The 17,924-nt window shown below is 43.4% G+C and overlaps 2 protein-coding genes across 3 annotated transcripts in view; one reads left to right on the top strand and one right to left on the bottom strand.

Moving 5' to 3' along the window:
• LOC119183713 (spindle assembly abnormal 4) overlaps positions 1-2,046 on the bottom strand; it is a 34,217-nt gene extending 32,171 nt beyond the window's left edge. The window contains exons 1-4 of one of the 2 annotated variants that reach the window (XM_075888785.1): positions 1,870-2,046; positions 1,637-1,729; positions 1,395-1,577; positions 1,219-1,317 (exon numbers count right to left, since the gene is read on the bottom strand). In XM_075888785.1, the coding sequence (XP_075744900.1) occupies positions 1,219-1,317; positions 1,395-1,577; positions 1,637-1,729; positions 1,870-2,046 (552 nt within the window). Of the gene's footprint in view, positions 1-1,218; positions 1,318-1,394; positions 1,578-1,636; positions 1,782-1,869 lie in introns of both variants that reach the window. The other variant, XM_037433771.2, reaches the window with a different exon arrangement.
• On the top strand, positions 2,046-17,924 carry Septin1 (Septin 1). The gene is made up of 9 exons (XM_037433772.2): positions 2,046-2,180; positions 2,470-2,575; positions 2,651-2,737; positions 3,143-3,266; positions 3,354-3,606; positions 6,068-6,169; positions 13,745-13,890; positions 16,633-16,743; positions 17,466-17,924. Exons 1-9 carry the CDS (start codon positions 2,160-2,162, stop codon positions 17,614-17,616), a joined length of 1,101 nt encoding a protein of 366 aa, XP_037289669.1. The 5' UTR covers positions 2,046-2,159; the 3' UTR covers positions 17,617-17,924.

Here is a 17,924-nt window from a genome sequence, read left to right as displayed (position 1 = left end):
AGCGAGAGTTCAGCGTCGTGCCGACCCAGTGATGAGAGCTCAAGAAGCTGAAGCGACATGGGCTTGTCGACATGCAGACCCGGAGGGGAAAAAGGCCTGAGAAGCAGAATTTAGACGGAAGCACTTGCAAGCGGATCCTGACGCGGCGCGGGAAGCTGCTGCAAAATGCCTGAAGTAGTCGCCACCTGAGGTTGGTGATGCCGATGCGCACTTTAAGCGTGAATTTCTAGAACGCAGTTTTGCAACCGCTAGTTTGCGACCGCTAGTGGTCCGATAACCATTTGACCACCATCTACAGCATCTGAAATAAGCCGTCCTATGGAAACGCCATCACCGTGCTACAGCGGGAGTTTGCCACTAGACTGTATTAGAATCAAGAATTATTGTTACTCTATTTCACTTCACTGACCACAAAGTGATCATAATGAAGGGTAACCAGAAGCCGCATCTACAATATATGACGACGAATAAAATGATTGTGTGTGTATATACTGTACCACCCTGTGTTTGTCACGTCTCCACACCACATGATGATCAGGAGAGCAAAATATACGAGTAATTCACGGTTTACCAGATTACCTTCTGAGCTTCGACAATTTACCTCATGAATATGCATTTTTTTTTAGGTCAGCATGCTTATCAAGGGGCATACTGGTTCCTGCACATGTGTGGACGCTATCAATGATCTAATTTGCAATCGTACCTAACTCAGTTGCAAGTTGAGTGCCGTTGATCTCAATTTTGGTTGTTGCGTTAACACCATCAAGTTTTCTTTGTTCAAGCCTAAACATAATTATGCATTTTTATTTCGTGGGAGTGTTAGCCAGCACCACTCTTAGCCAAAGAGGCAGATGTGGAAAACTTTTTGCCAAAGAGCATCATTGTGTATTGTGCGATACAACTTACTGCGCTTAACTGCAAAAATTCTCAGTGCACCTAATAAAACACAATAACGGCACATGCGTCATATACTAACAAGGTGAAATAGTGGTCCTTGTCAAGTACTGTTATATCACTGGTGTTACATAACGTGGAAAAATTGAGGATAACTTTTGTTGTGAGTTGGCATGCTCAATGCATTTCACAAAATGGTTACCATCTATAAGATGACATACATTTAACGGCAGCGAAATGCCTATGACAATTTGAATTTTATACATGGATATTACATAACTCCACTTAACAACAGTGCCCACCGAGTCATTCATTAATGCTCACCTGGTGGTACTGCTGTTGCTGATTCTTCAGGTGTTCATTCTGGGCCTGATAGAGTTTCATCTCGTTTTGAAGCTCCTCTATTTTCTTCGCTACTTGGCTCTGCAAATGAAAGCATACTTTCGTGAGTGTTCATCTCGAGTACTCTCACTTTGGCGATATGCCCAAGAAGCACCTACCAAGAGGTTCTCGCACGTAGACAAGCTTAGTTCCTCACTCCCAGCTGACTGCGAATTTTCTGTCGATAAACCTCGGCCGTGTTTGGCGTGTCTATAACATTCTGCGATGACATGTTCGATTGGATTGTTACACGGGAATACACATACATTCAGGCCACTTCTCATTTCTTTACTATTAAGGTCCTGAAAGGCAAAGGAACAATTGCATGATCACAAACGAAACTTGACCAGCGGTGACCAACCTCATTTGAAGGGTCTTGCGACAGCGATTCTTCCGACTTGTCAGATAATTCATCTGAAGGCGCAGAATCTCTGTGCTTCTTAGTTCGGATACCCTGTACAAGTTTAAATATGTCACTTCTTGTCATCGTGCGTTCCGGCACTTTTCTGAAACAAGGGTAACGCTTTACTGACTGTGCGGTCTTAAGGACCTAATATCAGTCGCAGGAGTCTCAATGAATGATCGTTTTCTTACCTGCACGATTTTGATCGGCGATACATCGTAGATATCGTGCAGAGGCACAGTTAATTTTGAGAATTCGAATTCAAATGTCGCCCTCGGCGGCGCCCTGTTGTTGCGACTGCAGCGCGCGCAGCGTGAGCTCGCGGAGATGAGCCTCCACCCATCTGTCATGGCGCTCTCTATAAACATTTTCCGGTCTGTGTGACCAGCTTTACAGGATTCAAAGTTTCTCCTTCCGAAGGGGCATTTATTTCACGACACTTGACCGTTTGGGAGATTCTCCTCTTACCTCAGTAGCAATCATGTCGTCGGATACGAAAACGGTAAACGATGAATGCTTTTCGTTTTCAGAACGGTCGACTCGAAAACGCGCATTATTCCGTAAACACGTCTCTCATGTATGTATTTGCAGTATTATAGGCATCTTTTCTCCGTCACGTTTACACGCTTTTTATGGTACTTGTTTTCCTGTTCTGTTGGGTGTGTGCGCTTTGTCGTGAAAGGCTCGCATGCGGATATTTCCCAGGCAGTATCTTTTGTCGCCTCGCCTTTCCTGTTTCAGAACCGATTACCCTGACGCCTTATATTTTTTTCTTTCCTTTTTACTCCCAGTTCTCCAACCCCGAGACGCCTGGTTACGTCGGTTTTGCGAACCTTCCAAATCAAGTTCACCGGAAGTCTGTGAAGAAAGGATTCGAGTTCACTTTGATGGTTGTCGGTAAGTGCTGCTCATCGCTGCTTCGATTCGGGTCCAGATACTATGGCTTGATTTTTTGTTTTGCTTATTTTTCAGGAGAAAGTGGGCTCGGTAAATCGACGCTAGTCAACAGCCTCTTTCTAACGGATCTGTACCCTGAACGAAATCTTCCAGATGCCAGTGGTGAGCACGATTGCACAAGCCGGGCGGCATGCATTGTAGTTGGGCAGCGACTGCGGTGATGGAAACCGTCACTGTAATCGAATAATTATAGTGAGAGGACCCGTCAGTGTGGGCAAATCGTAAAAAGGAGGGGATCCGTCATAATAACGCTGCAGCCATCTACTGCAGCCAGCTACTTGTCTGTGTCCCTTCTTTAGTATTCCCGTCTTGTGTTCGCGCTGTACGTTCTTCATCTTGTCACAGACAATAACTTGTCTCATCACTATAGTGCAACTGTTATTGTTGTGGGACCCTTCACTGAAGCCAGCCATGTGTAGAAAATTGCTGCTGTCTGGTTCATAGACAGCCGACTGCACACATTATAGAAATACCACTGCCCTTTCTTGTGCCATCTTTTTTATATAGCGAAAGTGAAGCAAACTGTGAGTCTCGATGCATCAACTGTTGAAATCGAAGAGCGCGGAGTAAAGTTACGGCTCACAGTAGTAGACACACCTGGTTTCGGAGATGCCATCGACAACACGGACTGGTGAGCATAGTTTAACTTTTTACAAAAGTAGTGCATATTCAAAGCTTTTTCATCAGAATATCGGTGTTCCTCTGGTTCTCATTCTAGCTTCAAGTCCATCATCCAATACATCGAAGACCAGTTTGAAAGATTCTTGTGTGACGAGAGTGGACTCAACAGGCGTAACATTACGGACAATCGTGTCCACTGTTGTTTCTATTTCATTTCGCCTTTTGGCCATGGTCTCAAGCCACTGGACATCCAGTTTATGAAGATGCTTCACAACAAGGTCAACATAGTTCCTGTAATTGCCAAAGCAGATGCCTTGACAAAGAAAGAAGTGATGAATCTCAAGAGGCGGGTCAGTATGCTTGTATCATATAATCCTAATGAGCTGCAGACCACCATGTCACAGTACTAGTACACCTTCAGTTCACTGCAGGCACCACAATGTGTGAGAAGCCAAACCTACCTGTATGAGTTCCTCATAAATGTAAAACCAATCTTGAAAGCAAGCTTGGAGGTTTTGCAACTACCTAAGCAAACAGCATAGCAGGACACCTAGTGTCATTGTACTCGTCTTCTATTTTTACTAACAACAATGCTCCATTCTTTGAATGTTCAGCCTTTCTTTGAAAGATATTTGTTTCAGCAAATGGCATTGTTGTTCTAATAGAGCAACATCAAAAGTGTCATTTGGTGAAGCTCCTGACTCGTACATCTCCGACATCTTGATGCCTAAAAATCAAGTCATAGTGGGCAATGACCGTTAGGTTAAAAACTGTACCTATGACAGTGCAATAGTAGTGTTCTAAATATTACCTGAACTGTTAAAAGAGCCATTAGTGCTGTTAGTAAAATCTACACGCGTTTGTCAAAGGTTGTCCAGTGATTTGCAATACCATACCTACCTAGGCCATTCTTAATTGGCAGAAAGGACTGATGGTGATAAAGACTTGCCACACCAAATTTCATTGACCCTTGTTACAAAAGTGTGAAACATGCACTTGTGATGTCACATCAACATTCTCTAATCATACTTGGAGATATTGGTGTGATATTGGTGTTCTCTTTAGGAACCTTTGATGATAAAATTAGAGAAAGCAAAGTTTTGAAGGTGCATTTAAAAGTGTAACTTGATTCATTGTTTCACATGAGAGTCACTTTAATATTGCAAACTGTTCTGGTTGGCACATCTTTTCTTGAAAATTGTGCATTGCTCTCAAAAACTGGGCTAAACTAAAGAACTAAAGGTACTGGGGCAGCATTAGTCCTTATTATTTTGTCTTTTAGCCTTTGTTTCTGTGAATGCTGCACATTTTCAAGGTTCATACATAGTGCCATGTATTATGAAAAAAGCAGTGTACTCAGGTGTCAGTGACAGTCTTGCTGCTTCGCTTGCGTGAAACACAAGCCATGTTGAGGTAAGCTCCAACACAGACGTGTGTCCTGTTGGGGTAATCCATGTTCCAATCAATGTAATGCAGGTAAAGCTCTTCCTCTTCTAGGGTTTGGTGCACTAGTCAGCGGTTATCTCGTGCAGGAGGTTCATGGGGACATAGTAATTCCAAACAGCTCAGAAACAGGACACCAATAAGACCACACAATGCAATAACAGTGTCCCATTTCTGTGCTGCGTGGAATAACTATGTGGATGTACCGACAAGCCCCTTTAAAGGGATGCTGAACATGAATTGTGAAAACTTAGGAAAGCATCAATATTCTGCTCGGAAAACTTGACTCTTTCATTGAACAGAGCTTATTTTGCGTACTTCAAAAAAACTAATTTTAGCACAAACACGCATAGCGCATTTGATGTATGGGTATGTGCATGAATGTGTCATTTGGGCTGAAATTAGTTTTTTCAAATCTTCCACCGACTAGCCCAACAAGTTCTTTTACAATTTATTTCGCGTATTCTTGAACAGTTTGCAGAGTGGATTGTCAGCGCATGGCCGCTGCACACGAATGTGAGCCGTGACATCACAATTGCAAAGGCACATGCAGGATGTGAATGTTCCTGTCCTTCTTTCACCCCTCTTCCACAAAAGCACATTTTTCACCGTTCTGTTGTGGTTCTGGAAACCATAGTGGTAGCAGAGCCAAGAGAAGGCTGGCATTGTTGGCATGCCCGTTTCCAGCAAGTGTAATGTCACTTGCTCTATTTCACGGTGCGGCTGCTAGATGCAGCAGTTTGAGCATTAAATTCATTATTTTTTTTCTAGTTTTTGCCTGAAAAGAAGGGTGTATTTATCGATTGCATCGCTTAACCTCTCAAGTTAGCTGATAATCTTGCGACAAAAAATTTGTCCAGTATTCTTTTAACCATCATTTTGAAGTCTGAGGGGACAGTTACACAGCTCGGTCCCGCGGACCCTCATCCCATGGTGGGTGAAATGTTGGCAGTGCCGCATTCGTGATATATAGAGTGTGCTGTGTTGGCATTCTATTACGTTATTTTATCATGTTTACATTGGTTGCTTATAGGATTCGGTTAGGGGGCTCACAGTTGTGTGAAAGCTGCTGATAAGTGTCCATGTAATTGGGACGCTGCGATCTAGGGTGCATTGATCTGTTCCATGTGCCGCATGGGAATACAATCCAGTTACATGGCCCACATTTTATGTCTGAAGGTTGTGGGTGTGCCAACACCTCCTGTAAAGTTGTTTGCACCTCGGGACGTGCATGTTTCTCACATAGGCCGCAGTTAGGATTAGCAAGGTTACCACAAGATTAAAGAAGCAGTTGTTTGAACTTGATTGAATTCAATACTCGGTTTTCAAATGTTTCATGTGTAAATGTTTGATTTTGTGTGTGTTTAGATAATGCACGAGATTCATGAAAATGGCATTCGGCTGTACCCTCTTCCGGACTGTGATTCTGATGAAGATGAAGAATACAAAGAACAAGTCAAACAACTCAAGGTAGTTCATTTGCCTTCTACTGGTACCTGCAATGTCCCCTGGATTTTCCGGGAGACTCCTGTGTTTCGATCATTTCTTGATTGATTGATTGATTGATTTGTGAGGTTTAACATCCCAAAACCACCATATGATTATGAGAGACGCCGTTGTGGAGGGCTCCGGAAATTTTGACCACCTGGGGTTCTTTAACGTGCACCCAAATCTGAGCACACGGGCCTACGACATTTCCGCCTCCATCGGAAATGCAGCCGCCGCAGCCGGGATGTGAACCCGCGACCTGCGGGTCAGCAGCCGAGTACCTTAGCCACTAGACCACCGCGGCGGGGTTCGATCATTTCTTATGTTCTTACAGTTGACAGTAAGATCTAAAAATTCACATTTTAGTGCGTGATCGGCCTAATTGACAAAAGTCCAACCCTATCCAATTCTGGCTTTTCGCAAATTCATCTAACTATAATGTGAACTAATTTATGAAGCGTTAACCTAAACGTGCAGTAGAATTTCAGTGATCCAAAACTGGCTGATGCGAATTTGCAAAATTCTTCAGCTATATTACACCCTCTTCAATGGGCTAAAATACGCATGTTTTGAACACTTTTTCATGTTGCTGCAGGCAGTATAAACTTTAGTAAAAAATCCAGGGTAGGGGTCAGTCGGTTGTACTCTGTGTACTTGTTTATACTTTGATACCACACCGTCGAGCGATGGTTGAGAGCAGCATGGTAGAAGCTTCAAAGTTTGTGCGCGACCAATGTTCGCACTGGCAGAACATTGTTTATTGTTTACCTAAATCACTGTGGATGAGTCAACCTTAACACCAACATCTATGGCGACAACGCAACTGCACATCCAATGCTAACCCAAGTCACAGAACTGTGACTGATGCTATCATAGATAGCAGCAAATGACTTGGTTGTGAAGGCAAGTGTGTGGCCAGTGCATGCTGATCGAAAAGAACTGCTGTTTGCTGCAACCGCCAAGCACAAAACTGCGGTCGCTGCGACCTGATCATCAATAGCAACTTGAGCACTGTAAGTGTACATGGCTAGTGCAGCAGTAGTTTAAAAACTATAAAGTTGTAAAATAGGCATGATGCATTTGGGCGTTGCTGCCGATCTTTGTTTGCTTTATGACTACGGTGGAGTGGACTATGGCGCTTAGCTTTCGTTTGGCCTCAAGTGAAGCTTTGATGCGCACTTTCACTGCAGCCAGTTGCGCCATCCCTTATTGGTTCATTCACGTATGTCCCAGGAAGACATACGAGAGTTATTTTGATGGAAACAAATGTTTTGTGTGAATTTGGTGGTCTGAAAACCGAATTCGCCAGGGTGTTTTTTTTTTTTTTTAATGAAATATCAAGCATTACAAACATTTCTGCTCTCGCTTGAGATTCTACTGTATTTGTAAAACCCTACCTAAGTCATTATAAGGCCGATGTATGCACTTACGGGCCTGTACTAGACCTCCTCCCCACCCCATTTTGTCGAGATGTTTTCTTGTATGTGAAGAAAAAAGGGGGAAGTATATCGGTGTGCCTGACCCCCCTTCCCTTTGTTTCTCTTAAATTCGGGCTCCATAAAGTTGGAAGATATGCCTACTATACCTTGTGTTCATGTTATCTCACTTATGCCGTTGTCGTCCTCTCCAGCCATGCCCGGGTGCCTGTGCACTATGTTGAAAGAGAAGCAGTGCGGTTTTTTTGTTGTCGTACTTCGACGAGCTCATTGCATCATGAACGCCTTGCTTGTTCACATGATACAAGACCAGAAAATCAAGATGTGTGACACGTCGACCTCTACCTGATGTCCATCAGCAGCGATGCCACAGCGTACTTCAGCTGCCCGCCTTGACCCACGACAGCACATTATCTCGCTTTCACTACAAATTGGGCAGCCCAAATATAAGTGAAAGCTGAAGTCTCTTGAACCGCAATTTTTTAAGTGAATGGGCGAAGCGAAGCAGCTTCCATCAAAAATGAATCATCATGCAGAGATAGGAAGTTTGTAGGAGATATAATATCGATAATAATTTTAATATATTATTGCGGCCCATGCCACCAAAGTAGCTCATGCAGTGCAGCTCTCCAAGTGTTTTAAAACAGTGCTGATATTGAGGCTCTTTCATGGGAATTTGTGGAAACTGCCGAGGGAAAAAAAATTTTCGAGCTAGACTTCGTGTGGTGCGTACCACAGTAATGCTGGTCACTTTTCTTTTTTTGCATATGTTTTCGGCAATTTTTATACCTTGTATTTCACTTTCGTTGAGTGCTAATGTACAGTGGAGTACCTGATAGTAATGGAAACTGAATTACTGAATCAATCAACCAATGTTCAAAAAAAACCTGACCCCCCAACTTGATTTGATCGAATGTTAACCTTCTGAGAACTTATTCGCGCTATGCTTCAAACCGCGAGTGAATGAAGAATGTTTCCCGTCCATTTTCACAGTTTATTTCAATGCAATATCCAAATTCCCGCTATCGTCATCACGATTTCAACCACCTTCCTGACACGCTGATTGTGCACGCAGTGGTTGCGGACAAGTTTGTATGCGGAGTAGTCATGCTAAGCTATCTCTGTTTGCAGGTACGTCCTTGGATATAGCACTTACCCGCAATGAAGTTGCATGAAGACGCAAATGTCATCGAGGTTTTTCAACTACATTTTTGTTAATCCGTGCCGGTCAAACACGCTGGTGGAAAATTGCAGTGTGCGTTCCCAATTTTATGTAATAACTTTCGACAAAGAGGACATCCGAATTCTCAGCTCCCTCTTTGTGGGCTGCTAAATTAACTTGCCTCACCCGCAGCTAATGATTGCTCAATCTTGCATCGTGAAGCAAAACTGAATGGGCGCATGCACGAGGAAATAACACAGCGATCGGCGACAAAGAGACCCGGGCATGTCGGTGGCGCATTCTGGAAAGTGACGCACATGCTCACTATGTATATATAGTATGACGTCCACTAATGTTCCAAATTCATTCTGAACAAATTATGTTTGCAATGGCTGGAATACTTCTTTAAGAAGAGAATACACATTCACTACACTCGGCTAGTGCGCAGTGAGCATTGTTTGTCTCTGTTAGAATGTGCTTTATGTTGACGCCCGCTGTGCGACAAGTAGTCATCTTGCGGATTCTTTTATCCAACAAACGAATCACCCTTGCTGTTTTAATTGAACTCCTTTGATGCCTGACGCACGAGCGATGCTCAAAATCGTCATCATGTGATGACATTACACTCGCCAAAATTCGTGATACCATCATCACAGGACGTTGCTGTTTGGTCAAAGGTGGGCCGATCCCGTAAGCAGTGCAAAACCACAAGACATGCATCTACACAATCAACCGAGATGAAGAAGGGAAAGATTATCTTTGCTTGTGAGAATAGAGGCAAGCATTGGTGATTATCTTGGAATGATAAATGCCAAATCTGTAAATAGCTAATGTCCTATACTTGTAAGTCAAATTTTGATTGCTGATGGCTGTGCTGCTTGTCATTGTTCTCACTTGCTTTGCTGGGCATATATTTGACCTGAGCAGAGTACTCATTAAGGGGAGACGCTCCTCGAAAAAGTTTTTTTTTTTTTATTTCTAGTAATAGAGACTTGAAAAGTTTGTTATTAGTATAGTTTTTCATGCAGATTTCAAATATGCAATGATTTTTTGTGTAGCTGCTATAATTATTGAGTTATGCCATAAACAATAGCAAAAAGTTACATTTTTTGTGGGCACTCTTTTATGTACTAAACTTTCAGTAAAAGCACTGTGTCTGATCTTATTTGACTCTTGGTAGATTGAAAAGTGCAAATATCTATATAGATATGTCACAGAAATATTGGAACCAAGAAAAAAAAAATTGTATTGAATGACTTATTATTTTCAATCTCCCTTGAAACAATAAGCTAATATTTTCACAACTAATGCTGGTAGGCATTGCAATTTAGAGTAGATATTTGCATTCTGCATGTGTTGAAGAATATGTGTGCCAAGTTTCGTTACTATACAATGAATATAAGTTTCTAAAAGGCTGCCCGGAAAACGTGAAACTGTCAGAAAAAATGAAAATGAGAAAAACAAGTTTGAAAGTTCGCAAAGTTGGCATTTATTAGGAAATCATTCTTTTTGCATCAAATTGGGGCACAATGAAAAGTACCTTGCCTTGAATGCACTGCAAGTGTCTAGAAGTCCCCTGCACCATAGCTTGGTCCTTCACGGCTCTTGCGGTCAGTGTCCTCAACACGAGCTCTCTTCGCTGTGTTGCGACGGTGTGCCCTCGCTTCTGCAGTTTGCTTCAGGTTCATCTTCCTGATGCGCATGACGTCACAGTGGTCACCATGTGTGGCCAGATCTTGTGAGGGGAGAATTCCAATGCCTTCGAGCACTTCTTCAAAGCCCCTGTGGCCTTTGTTGTACCAAAGTACAGCAAGAGCGGTGGCTGTCTCCATAGTTGTTCTGGAGGCGAACTTTGTTTTTGGACATAGCAGCCATATCTTGCTGTTCAGCGATTCGGCTGCATTCTGTGTCTTGCCATGAAGGCACCGAATAAGGAGTTTCTCCTCTGTAAGGTGCTTGTAGATAGGCATAATTGCCAATCCTTGAGCCTTCGTCAACAGTGGGGTGTGGCGTGGTGCAGGCTCCCCCAGTGCTTCCGCACGCTTGTGCTTGCACCACGAATCTGGTCCCGCGGGGCAAAAGTTGTGGCTACTGGCACCATCACTGGAGCAGCAATGAAAATACGATGCCCATATGGCAGTGTACATCTTTCGGACACTGTCCTTGTTGCTCGTGATGGCGATCTTGTAATATGTTTGTAGTTTTATTATTGTCGCATCTTTCAGTTTTTCGCCTCGTGGCAGTGGCGTTGCCAATTTCCGTAGGGCAATTCCCAAGCGCTTTGCAACGTGGTTCGTGCACTCTTCTTTGTCAATGGGGGTGTCACAGTATACATTTGCCTCGCAGACTGCAGTGTAGGCCTTGCTGTCACCATCACTTAGGAAGCTGGTGAATCGCAGTGGAGTTTCATAAGACAAGGTCCTCTGCCATATATTGACAGCTGCCGCAGGTTCCATTGCATGGGATGAGCAGTCAGTGTTTTTTTGGCAAACTGGAAGATGAAAAGCTCGCCATATCTCTTCATCCTCCCCAAGGTCCCTGTGTATACTGCAAGCATGGCAGTAGTTCGAAAGAACTTCAAAATCGAGGCAGAGCCCCGTGTCCAGGGACACGACTGTGCCCACTCCATTGTGGCTTTTATGACCTCTTTTCTGCCAGGTGCCATCAAACATGACTGGCACATCTCTGCCGCCGACTGCGTCCTTCGTGATGTTTCGTGCCTGGTGCAAGTTTTTGCTCACTGCCGTCATCGCCGCACCATGGAGCTTCTTGCAAATGCCGTTGAATGTCTTGTGATGCATCGGGCTCGGAAGACCGAGAATCGCACGAAATCGTGAAAGTTGGTCGTGGCCTGCGCCTATAGCGCGTGCTGCCAGAACTGCCTTCACGTTTACAGCAAAGCTGTCACGCGAGCTGCCGCTGTCAAAACGAGCGCTCGTTCCTTGGTCCCCGGCCGAAGCAGTACGTCTCGACGTGTGCGTGAACGAAAGTGCAGATTCAGGGCAATCAGAATTTTGACAGCACAGTTCGAGGAATGCCGAAAGTCCTTTGCGCTTTCCAGCTGCCTCTCGCACGCCGAGCTTCCGTTCGCGGCAGGTTGGGCATTGCGCACCCGCCACAAGTGCCGTCAGCGCATCGATTTCGCAAAGCAGCATGTTCGCAGTAGCAGCATCTACCGGTCTACGTTCACTCTCGAAGAATCCAATCTTCCTTTGGGATGCACTGACGAATTCCACGGCAGCGGCTATTTCACAACCACTGTCGCAGGGTTCAGTGACGGTGTTAGGCCTATCCGAAGTCGGAACGTCGGGGCGTTGGTCGGGGGCGACATCGTCGTTTGCTGTCGCTTTGCGAAGCGTCCGACGCCGTTTCCCTCGATACTTGTGGCGAGTTCTGAACTTTCGATTATCTGAACTGCACTTCTTCGGGCTTGCCATGACGCAAAAATGCAGAGAAACGCAGAAAAACTCGATCGCGACGTCCGAGGCTTCGCTCTTTTGCCGGAGAGATAGGAGGGGGAGGAGCGTGGAGCGCACCGCCGTCCAATGGCGGCCTCGCGCTGTGTGCCGCGATATTCAAAACGCGTGACGTACGCGTTGTTTTTCTCGTTTTTTGTTTATTCTGCGCGAAGGCACGAGATTGGCTACTAGTGGATTATGAAGGATACGGCCTTCGCAGCATGCGTGCATGATTGCAAATGGCGGCCAACGCGTCGTTTTCGCGACAGGACGACGCGAACTTCGCCGTTTTTCGCGACTTTCGCGCATTTCTCGCGTCACCGCTGCCCACTTGGAAGCATTTTTTGATAATTTCTCGTGCGAATTTCAGCTTGATATTTTCAGAAGTAATAGATTATAGTCCAAGGATGCCAATACAGCCGGAAAAAAAAAAGCGAAAATTTTCCGGAAAACCGCGACTTTTCGACCCGCGTCTCCCCTTAAGAAGATTTTATCACCTACAATCGTTCTTTCAATAGATTTAGTTCTATTTCAGGACTGAACTACTGTATAGTGTACATTTTGTTTGGTATGGCAGAGACGTTGGTCTTTTACACTTCATTGTACAAGTCTGAAAGAAAACAATTACTGAAAGATGTTGTGAATTGTAATTGAGTGATAGGACTTGGCTTGTTTCAGATGATGCGTACGGTATATATTGCCACTAATGTGTGGCTCTGAAGTTCACAAGCGTCTAACTGATGCCTGAATAATTGTTCAGTGCACTATATTTTCCTTGAAATTTTGGTCATTCTTATGTGATGTCTATGAAGTTGGTGGTAGTGCCATGTCTGAAATATTAGCCGGCTGGCAGTGCTAACAGTATTTCAAATAAGTGCAGTAGTAGTTTTGCACGTTTCTGCAGTCATCATCCCATGGCCTGTATTGCTAAAGGGATCCTGTAATGCTTTTTGAATGCAGTAAAAAATGTTAATTAGTAGTTGAGGTTCCTGCAAACATGTAAGCGAAATATTAAAGTGCCAGCACGCAGCAGAGAATTAACTAATAAATTTCAAAATCGGCTAGAAATTGCTTTCTTTTCTCTTGTCAGCTGGTGCCATACACCCTAAATAATCTGTGTGTCAAAAATGCGGCCATGGCCTGATTTCGTCATCCAGAGTATTGTGCTTTCCTTCATCTGCCTTGACGTGCCCCGGCTGCAGCACGTTGCGGTGTTAAGTGAACCGCACTCAACATTTCACCCTGGTCCTTGCGACGTTCATGCATTGTGTGCGTTCAATGACAACAATGTGCTTTATTAAGTTCATAGCACACGCTTGTGTAAGCGCACCTTCTTGCCCTTGTCCAACTGTTAAATTGTATGTCCAAATATTTCCTAGCCTTCCTTTATTAGTGTACAGAATTAAGACATCTGAAAGCAGTTAGTATGCACAGCTGTAACACAAGATTGGAACTCTTTGTTGCTCGCACCAATTAGCACTTCCTCTTTCTCTGCTTTCAGGAGTCCGTGCCTTTTGCAGTCAGTTCCTCTGTACAGTTGATAGAAGTTAAAGGCCGAAAAGTCCGAGGACGCCTTTACCCATGGGGCGTTGTAGAGGTGGAGAACCCTGAACATGGAGATTTCATAAAGCTCAGGACCATGCTTATGTGCGTTGAAACACAGTTTTCAGCTGCATGTCCTGTGCAATCCAAGTTTTTCATGAATTGCTCATCTGTTATAATGCTGTGCTGCATGGTGTTAAAGTTACGCTTTTCAGGTGTCACACAAAATATTGTGTGCATAGTCTGTAGTTATCATTGTTTGCAGATGCTATGAAGTGTAGCTCTTTTCCATGAGTGCTTTGAATAAGACTGTGGTAATCCAACATTGCCTTGCTGCACCCTGTCAAGTGGAGCTTGTACCGATTACACCTCAGTTTATCGTTTCACCTGCCTGCATAATACTGGAGCAATTTTCAGTGTAAAATATCTTTGTTCTAGTACCAACAAACTTTGTGCGATAGGTGCAGAAACCGTTCCTTGTTAATGTTTGAGCTGATGCCCTTTTTCTCGTGATTTTATCAATGTAATCAAAGTTTTGGCATCATAGCATATATATGCGACGTCTGTTATCATTGAAGGGTTTGGTGTATTGTTTTTATTCTGCAAAGCACAATCTTGCAGAAATACAAAGGGAAGTGATCTTTATGTTTTAATGAATATCTTTATCATAATAACGCAATGTGGTAGTATAGCGCAACGTAACAACCCGCAACGACCGCAAGGTGTCGCACCGCGGAGCAAGGCCGCCTGCTCGTGGGCTCTACACAGACATGGCCGCAACTTTACATATATTAGTTCCCATGTAACCCTTAGTAAAGTAGCTTTCACTGCTTTAAAAGAGTGCTAAGCCATGAATGCACCTGTTCAGAGGAAATCCACACTGCCGCAAAGCCTCACTTCATAGTTAAACATGGTTAAATGAATTTATCGCCCTCAAATCATCAGTTTAAAATCTTGTTATTCTGGTTTATGTACTTTAGGTATAGTAAAATTTAAAACTTAAACATATTTTACAGGCTGTCACTTGCAGCCTACCGAAAGTCCTGCTACTATTTCGCTTCCTTTGAGCCAAAAAGAATGGCATTTCCACAGGCCTTACTTCAATTAAAAAAATATATATATGTTGTGCAAGTTAGTAGTGTCTTGACCAATATGCCTATTTTTCTTTTTATTAACGCTATAGTGTTAAAGAGCTTGTTTTGCAGAAATTCCGGTGTTGGCATCAGTTTTGTTGGTTGCGAGCGAAAAAAAAAAAAGTCATTTTATGTCTAACTGAGAAATCGAGAGCGATGCAAGTGAAATAAATGATGAAAAAATTTTAGGTCAGAATGGGGACAGAACCAGGGTCAATTCGGGTCCGAGTGGGGATTCAACCTGAGCAGTTTACATGGCAAGCGGATGTTCTACCACATGTTCTACCACAATACAATGAAAAAAACTTCATCTGCTTGGAAATTCAGTGAAACTAGCTTTCATGTTTTACAAATGCATGCGTCCTGTATACATGCTTCACAATGCAGCATTAAATATTGCGTAATAATGCCTGGTACAAGTGCCCATTGCTAGCGGGCGTCATGACATGTGATTATCATAATGGCTTCGTAGTTTAAAGCTGGTCATCCACTACAAAAGGCGCACACGCTACTGCGCCTATTCTCTTGAGGCCACATAATGGGTGCATAGCAAGTTAAAAAAAGGTTTCATGCAACAAGTGTTTGCAGTACGCACTGGTAACAAGATATCGCGTTCAACTCCTAAAGGCAGAGCTTTAGGATCACGTGATTTTTATGTGATATATATACTGTTCGAATACGATACGACGTTATTCTACCAAAATCGCTATTTTCTTCGAACCTAAAATTCGTTATTTGCACAAGCGCGCTGATAATATCACGTATACTTGACTGAACTAGGCAGATTGCTTTCCGCTCAGTCCAACACACGGGCAACATGAAAAACCATTGCATGCTATGAAAACAACATGTGCGGTTCAAGATAGCGTGATAGCAAGACTACAGTGCCAAGTTGCAGCACCTCTGTGTATGGGGGCCACATTTTCTATTTTGTGGCATTGTAAAATGTAAAATTAAATATTGAGCAGGATTGATTGTGGCATTGCAAATTTTAGACACTGCTATACAATGGCCAAAAAAATGCCTTATACGCCGACTTCATCACAGAACATCTTGGTAATTTTACAGCACTGACAGTGGTACTGCTGGTAGCCATGAGCAGCTTCAAAAAACATAACTTGTTTAAAACTTGTTGCAGTAATGCCGTTTCAAAAAGCAAAAGACCCCTTTTATTTGTGGTAAATGTGCCTGTTTATATTACTCTTAGTGGTAATTTGTTCTGTTTTTTTCTAGTTCAAAACAGTGTCCTTCAATTCGAATGCATGAAAAGTGAGCTGTGTAACATCTATGAAGAGTGTCTTGTTTATTGATATTGCTTGGCAAGATTCTTTTTGTGAATGAGTGTGATATCTTGCTAGATTAGCAAGAGCTTGCAGTGTTTGCTGCTACTGCCTCTGCAGCTACTCATATGCTTGTTGCTTGACAAGTGACAATAACAGAGACACCGAATATGGAACTATCCTTGGTATCCATGTTGCTGCTGGCATCGTTATGCAACTGTAAACAACTGGTTATAAAAAACATGTGCAGCTGTTTACCACAAGTGTATGCATGCATTTGTACATATTTTTATCACCATTTTGTAACGTCTAGCTTAATACAAAAAAACTGCAACACAGTCCCCTTATATCCGCATGTTTTGCATAACATATATTCCCAAGGTACGTGGGATCTGCGGAATTTTCATTACTATATTTTTCTCTTGCGCTTCCAGAACCCACATGCAAGACTTGCAGGAAGTGACACAGGAGTTACACTACGAGAACTATCGCTCCGAGCGCTTGGCTGGCAAGGCTCCTCCAGCAACAACGAAGAAGCCCACTGTGTATGTACTTACTATGGTCACTGTTTACTGGGGAGCTGTTCTCGCGGGGTCCAATCGGTGGACATGTCCGATTCGGCCTCCACTGATTGGCTGGAGCTGGTGAGCAGCGCACCTCCTGTTTCCGGTCTTTTTTCCGCAACGTCATTTCGACGCCACGCAGCTTTCTCAACTCTTGACACAAATGAGAAAGATGGAATGCGTTTCACCACAATGAATGCTGGCCCCAGAGATCCACTTTTGAACACGCATCTCCGAGGTCATCCATGCACACTAATCCTGTGAGAATTTGAATCAGGTTTAATGCGGTTGCCCGCCTGACGCCCCTAGAACGTCATCACATATTCCCTACATCGCTCTTTGAACATCTCAACCCTTTCAGACTTGTCAAGTTTATTTAAGAGTCCTGTTGCTGTACATTTTGTCCACTTATTTATTGATTTTTTTACGCTGGGAATGTGCTGGCTGGTTTGGTGCGTTGACGTGTGTCAAGCGCAACATGACGTCGCAACCCTCCATTTGGGTAACTGAATGTGCTCCAGTGAATTGGACATGTCGACGAATTGGACACCACAAGAATAGCTCCTTTGGTGTCAAGCTGCTGGACTGAGGACTATGTCACACTTGAGCGGAAAAATGCTGCACAGGTTTTTTTTTTATTTTTTAAGTTTTTACGATTGTATTATGGAGTAGCATAGAAGTCTGTTCCATCTGTTTTTGCACAGGCTTGCATCTGAGGAGAAGCTTTCGGAGAAGGACAGGATTCTGCAGGAGAAAGAAGCTGAGCTGAAGAGAATGCAGGAAATGCTAAAAAAGATGCAGGAACAAATGCAGCAAGGAACAACCAATGGCACAGAGCATCAGACTAAAGTTTAGCTGGTGCCACTCTTGCAGCATTTTTATACGCTCTCACATGTTCTGACTGCCTTTTTTTTTCTACCAGATTCTCTTCATCTGCCAACTGCGAGGACTACATGTGCCCCTTTGCAGAGAAAAAGCTTCTCAGTCTGTTCAACACATGAGTGCCTTGTTCTTATAGATTACCAACCAGGAAGTACCAGCATATGTACTATTTTGTACTATTTTTTATTTTTTTATGAAACTTTTAAGACTGATGTACTCCAATTGCTTTACAGGAAAGACTTTTGTATGAATAAATAGGTGCTTATAGCACTTGCATTGCA

Source organism: Rhipicephalus microplus, chromosome 3 (genome assembly GCF_043290135.1).
Source record: "Rhipicephalus microplus isolate Deutch F79 chromosome 3, USDA_Rmic, whole genome shotgun sequence".
Classification (NCBI taxonomy): domain Eukaryota; kingdom Metazoa; phylum Arthropoda; class Arachnida; order Ixodida; family Ixodidae; genus Rhipicephalus; species Rhipicephalus microplus.
The sequence above is the reverse complement of the archived record's forward strand: the minus strand, read 5'-3'. Positions and strand labels throughout refer to the sequence as shown.

Excerpts from the sequence above, each read along its gene's own strand:
- Septin1 (XM_037433772.2), top strand. The coding sequence starts at position 2,160 with ATGTCGTCGGATACGAAAACG. Across the intron at positions 2,738-3,142 it reads AAATCTTCCAGATGCCAGTG|CGAAAGTGAAGCAAACTGTG; the intron begins GTGAGCACGATT and ends TTTTTTATATAG. Across the intron at positions 6,170-13,744 it reads AACAAGTCAAACAACTCAAG|GAGTCCGTGCCTTTTGCAGT; the intron begins GTAGTTCATTTG and ends CTCTGCTTTCAG.